Source organism: Mytilus trossulus, chromosome 7 (genome assembly GCF_036588685.1).
Source record: "Mytilus trossulus isolate FHL-02 chromosome 7, PNRI_Mtr1.1.1.hap1, whole genome shotgun sequence".
Classification (NCBI taxonomy): domain Eukaryota; kingdom Metazoa; phylum Mollusca; class Bivalvia; order Mytilida; family Mytilidae; genus Mytilus; species Mytilus trossulus.
In genome coordinates this window covers 60,280,766-60,286,901 of record NC_086379.1, presented here as the reverse complement: position 1 = coordinate 60,286,901, position 6,136 = coordinate 60,280,766, and the positions used below count along the sequence as shown (strand labels likewise).

Below are 6,136 nucleotides of genomic sequence, written 5' to 3'. Positions count from 1 at the left end.
ACTGAGAATGAATAACGAGGTAGAATTAAAAACATAATGGTTTGTTTTCCTTTAGATATATTTGAATACTTTCAAGTGGAATTGACTATAACATTAAATTATCTTTTAGGGAACATGCATCTTCAGGCCATACTGAGACAAGAAGCACCATCCTCCTAAATGAAATTATAAATTATACTAATTCAAATTACGGTTCGATTTGCGATTGTATTCGCAGAAGCGACACTTAAATTAGAGAATGAAATACGGTAGTTGACTTTTAGCAATTCTAATTGTTAATGGTGAAAGACTGATTACTACAGTAGTCAATCTACAAGTAAAAAAAATCTTAAAATTTTGTCTTTCAAATCATCAACTATTTGAAGAATATTTATGTCGCTGTATCCACTGTTACAAAATATATTGAATACACTGCAGAGCTCACGTATACATCAACCTTTAATCTGCAGGAGGACAGCTACGTGGAATGTGATTACAAACAAAAGTATTTTTTCTCTTTCAATTATTAATTATGAATATATCCTATGAAGATACTTATACGAATTATCCAAAGAACAGATTGTCTTTTTGTTTTTGATTCCTTTTTATCATTTCTTTAAGCAATAAGCTATCTTGTGATAATCTTCTATCAGGATCTGTTGTTTATATTTTTTTCTATTCTTACAAAAGTGGTTATGTATAATATATACTAAATCTAACAATTGTGCATGACATGTTGGTTAAAAAATAGCCTAATGACTCGTACTTTTTACAATATTAAAAACTTAATGTTATAATCTACATTTTGCCAAGGTATTCAAATATTCTTTCGTTCATAAACTGAACCTCAGCTACCTTAAAACTGAAAAGTACCACTGGATTCAATTAATTTGTTTATATGGTTGTTAATTCAATTCTGAAGCTAATTAACGTCTTTTTAAAAAAAATCAAGTTTATTTATATCATTTCACTAACTAGATTTCGTTCTTTTAGAAATCATTGGTTTTTTTTTGTTTTTTTTTTAAATATGACGCTAAACCCAACCAAGTAGTTGTTTTCATTGTATTCGATTATCATTCAATAATCCCCTTTGCCATTTTGTATACACCTGCATAACAACTTACCAGCTAAAGGAAGAGTTACGAAGCGTGGACTTTTATTGGGTGTACTGTTATCGAATGCGTTTCTTTTAACTAAAAACATAAGAAACACTTTAAAAACACTTAAACTACATTTTGCATGGATATAATATATGAAGAAAGTTTATTTCATTATCTCTTTATATTGTCTGTTCCTTACACGAACATCTGTTCCCCAACAAATTAGTTTAAATCTTGTTTTGAACCAATTTCTAATCATATTTCGTGCATATAATGTTCAAAGAAATGTATATGTATATAAAAAAAAATGCTCCGTGATGAATTGAAGGTCTTTCAACATTATATTTGTAGATAGTTAATGAGAACCTATTTGTGGTTTTTTCAAAGCTTCTATTGTTGTACAGTCATATGTTTCTTTTTATCGATTCTGAAAATATATGGTTGTATATATATTTGTACTCAACATTGGAGGCATATATTATTTCAAGACTTATATGATAACTTTCTTTGCATCGATTTTTAAAATATATGCTTTATATACCTTTCCTTGTGTGTATGGGAGATAATTTCCTACTGTTAATTAACAAAATGTCATTTACGCTATAGATAGCTTTATTCCCACTGATTCGAAAATATATGGTTTATAGAAATTTTTTCTTTAAAAAAGGGAGATGAAATCCGACTTCCGATATAAAGAAGACGACATCTGGTGTTAAGGTTATTGTATGCTGATTCGAAATGTATATAGTGTATGAGTATTGGTTCGTTGAATAAATGCTCTGCCGGTTTAAAATCAAAAACCGAGGAAAACACATCAAATATAAAGAGCCCTCGCGACAAAGTAAAGCTGCAATAATTTTTACGGGAATACATAGACATATAACAAGATGTAGTATGACAAACCAATGAGACTAATTTCTACAAGAGAACAAATGACACATGTATTAAAACTAAAGTTCAACGTACGGCCTTCCAAAACACCCGATATGACAAAATGTCACTACTTTACGTACAGAATAATGAACAAAAAACAAATATGATATAACGAAACAAACCACAACCACTGACCAATGTTCCCGACTTGGGAAAAGCACTTACAGAATGTTGCGCGTAGTTTAACTATTTTGAAGGCGCCAGCTCTTCCCTAACATTGGATAGTGGTGTAACAGTACAACAGAAGTACAAACTATATATAAAAATCAGATGAAAATACTTTCAAGAAAAAAATACTTCTAAGAAAAGAAACACAGAGAGGCAGTAGCAAGGTACTAATACATCCCAGTCACAAAAATACACAGAGAATACTCTTAGTTAAGTTTGAAGCCAATTACAACTAAGAAATTAAAATTTAACATCTCAGACTCAAATATTGATCAGTACACCTACACCATCTTAATGAATTAGTGCAAAAGACGGACCATGAATGTGTATGTGTATGGTAATACACTGTAAACCAACTTATTTTCGCGAGCGATTAATTTTCGCGACTTTCGCGAGTAGAAAAAATAACGCGAAAATAAACCGTCGCGAATATATAAATCTTGCATCTATCCTTACCAAACTACATCAAGTCAATTAGAAAATCGTGAAGTCGACAAGAAAGAGGAAAACGCGAAATAAAGTATCCGCGAAAATCAGTTGGTTTACGGTAATAGATTTTATGAATTTGATCTACTGATTACAAAACCATAGTAATAGCACGTTTGTTATTGCTTAAATTTCCCTGATACTTCTTCGTAATAACTCTGACATAAAACGGCACGACATAATGAACGAAAAAACGTAATGTTACAATTTGAGGAAATACTTCTAAGTTATTTTAAATAACTTTTTGTCTACATTATCTCAAATGGATTTCAGTTTCATAAAAAAAACATCATTTCTATAATACAAATACGTTGACACTACTAAATAGTCATGATTTACAATTGATATATTTAATTAAATATCATAAGTATACATAATTGTAAACTTTCTTCTTTATATTTTTTTTAGTCATAGAAAATTTATTAAGGGGAATATAAAAGTCATGATCCGTACATTATCTGCATATCAATTACTGGTTTGAATCATTATATCAAGATAAAACGCAAGTTTATTTCAATTTCGAAATAGTCACTGCTAGCTTAACGCAGCGTTTTAATTGTAAATTGATGATTAACAAAACAAATAATTAAATAAATTGAATTAGCAGTGCCTATAAATGGATTATATAAGACTAACAGTAATAACACTTAACATACAAAAGTTGGGCTAACAATTTCGAAACATGGTAGGAAATTCAAAAAGCACTTACCTTTTTCTGAACATAAGAATGGCAACCTAGTAGTACAATTTTCCACAGTTAAATAATTGTTCGTTTCCACTGTCGACACTGCAAGACACGATTCTCCATCTTCTTTGGTAAGTTTACCTGCACATTTGAAAATATTATTATCATCGCATTTTTATATGCCATGAGCCACACGACAGATGAGCAGAATCTTGTTTCCTTCACTGAAAATCGTGATTTTTTTAAGCTATGAAAAAACTGATAATAATCATGATTCGTGTTTTATACTTAACAATCTATTTATGTTATATTACTTCATATTCATCAAAAAAAATATTATCGGTCTAAGACACGACATCGAAAGTTTAATGTAGGATAAAAAGAAATGGATTCACATAGTTTATTCACTGCTCCCCACCCTCATAACGTAATTTGACAAAAATTTATGACCAATAGGGATATATGTAAAAATCGATTTTAGATATACAAAACTTGCAGAAGTTTCACCCCCCCCCCCCTTCCAAAAAAAACCCTATTTGATTTAAGTTTTTTTTTCTCCTACATCGATTGGTGTCGTCCTTAACAGAATGGTGCATAAAATTTGCATCACAACAACTGTAATCACCACTAAAAAAATCAAAAGATTAATCCAAAAAAATATTTTTATTTATGATAATTACATGTTAATGGCAGCACTGACAACCATTGCATTATGATTGACAGAAAAATATCGGAGTTTGATTTGAATATTTTATTCACAATAGATTGAGAGAAAAAAATATATCTAAGAATGGTTTGGCATATTTATCCACAGTAGATTTAGAAATAAAAATAAAAAAAAAGAATGATAGGCATTGTTTATTCACAGAAGATTGAGAAAGAAAAATATAGAAGAATAATTTGAGTACTCTATTCCCATCGTTTGTTTCAATTTTTGAATTCAGTTATGTTTGTATTTATGTGTATATGCTTAAACAGATTTTGACTGATTGTCCCCTGTCTTTGTCACGTTACCAAAATACGTTCAATTTATTTGCCCTCTCAAATATGTGTTTATAAATAAACCATACACAACTGTCATGGAAGGTTCAGCTAGCTGAATTATGATATATATCAAACAGATCAGGTCAGAAATAAGCAACTGCCTTAGTAACATATTAGACAATAGTATGCAAAACTATACAACAAATATATTTCAAAATTACCAGTAACAACTGTATGTGTTCTAAAAATCGGAGTCCAATAATATTTTTCTGCAGCAGCCTTTTTTGGTATTGTATCTTTTTGGTACAGTATGAAACTTTTGTCTTCCAAGCATTTTTCTTGATATGCATACCAAGATAGTTTTATTGTAACAACTACAATAAGCATTAAAGAATCAAATGTATATACAATGTATCAAACTATCAAACAAATTTTAAATTCAATCATATTCATTCATTTATTATCAACTCCATACAATCGTTGATACGATGATGGGTTTTACAAACAGAAGTATGTAACACAGAAAATGAACATGAGTGCCATTTCTTTAAAAACCTCAAACTGACTCACTAACAATATGTAATACTTTTCAATTGAAGACGCGTGACGCGTTACTTTTCTAATGATATTATCTTGGTATTTTCCACAAATGAAAATTCGTCCATACCATCTCATCGCGTTAAAAATTCTTTTCAGGGGCGATCAGAACACAATATTTGATGTCAAAAGACGTACAAAGACATGGATTATCCAACAAATGACTATTAAAAGTATTACTAAATTCATCGTAGATCAACCTTGAGTAATGGAGTTGGACCTAAGTTTAAAAATAGTTTCTCAATTTATCGACATATTAATTAGGAATATAAGTCATGAATTATGTAAGTACTAAAGCAATGACGACTGATCTGATGATGTAATCGGTGACTTATAGTCCACAAATACTAGAGGAGACTGGCATTTCTCATTTAAAGGAAAGTTTATTAATATGGTGCGTCCAATTTGGATTAACCTGTCCCAATAACAATCACAAAAATGTGAAAACCAAGAATGTTCAAGATTGTTGAATACGCAAGGTTATATTACTATTACGATAAATAATAATAATACATAGACCTCACATGAATTATTGTTACATCCATATAAATTGTCTTCATTGCAGTCACTGACAACAAACTTGCTTTTGTCTTTGGTTGTTGTAAGACACTCGTTTTCTATGTACTTTTTTGTTGGGTTCGTGCTTAAATCTGCAAATAAAATAAAAAGTATACATGTAACTATTGAAGAACAACATTAAATTAATTTCAACGGTGTTGAAGATGTTGAGTATCGAGTTAAATTGATAAAAATCAAAAGAGTAAAATTAAATAAAAAATGAGTGACTGAAATGCAACTTCAATCATATTGATGTTTACCTTCAACAAATGTAAACACCAGGGCTGACCGACCGGAGCTACAAGGAGTGTAGCTGGCGTTGGTACATTGCATCCTGCAGTCATTTATATCACCATTGATTTTAGGTTGATGAGGATGAGATAGGCAATAGCAGCTAGAGTCCTGAAAAAAACAGACTCATACCTACATATTATATTGAATGGAGAGGCAAACATTTTTCCAATGTTTAAATTTACAAACTCAAATGCAACACAATCGTTTGTGAAAGAAAGATAATAATGACTTTGGAGAGTCATAGAAAATGTATAAACGTTACTTATCTTAAAAAGTAAACATTAACTAGTTATTCACAAAAAAACAACAAATTACGTTTAGCCTACAGATTAGGCAGTGTATTAAAAATTAA

At 30.1% G+C, this 6,136-nt stretch overlaps 1 protein-coding gene across 1 annotated transcript; it reads right to left on the bottom strand.

Annotated features, from left to right (window-relative positions):
- Positions 1–305: 305 nt before the first annotated feature.
- Positions 306–5,855, bottom strand: LOC134726565 (uncharacterized). The gene is made up of 6 exons (XM_063590972.1): positions 5,751–5,855; positions 5,457–5,582; positions 4,557–4,709; positions 3,376–3,492; positions 1,104–1,172; positions 306–310 (listed from the first exon to the last, which is right to left on the bottom strand). Exons 1-6 carry the CDS (start codon positions 5,821–5,823, stop codon positions 306–308), a joined length of 543 nt encoding a protein of 180 aa, XP_063447042.1. The 5' UTR covers positions 5,824–5,855.
- Between the last annotated feature and the right edge of the window lie 281 nt (positions 5,856–6,136).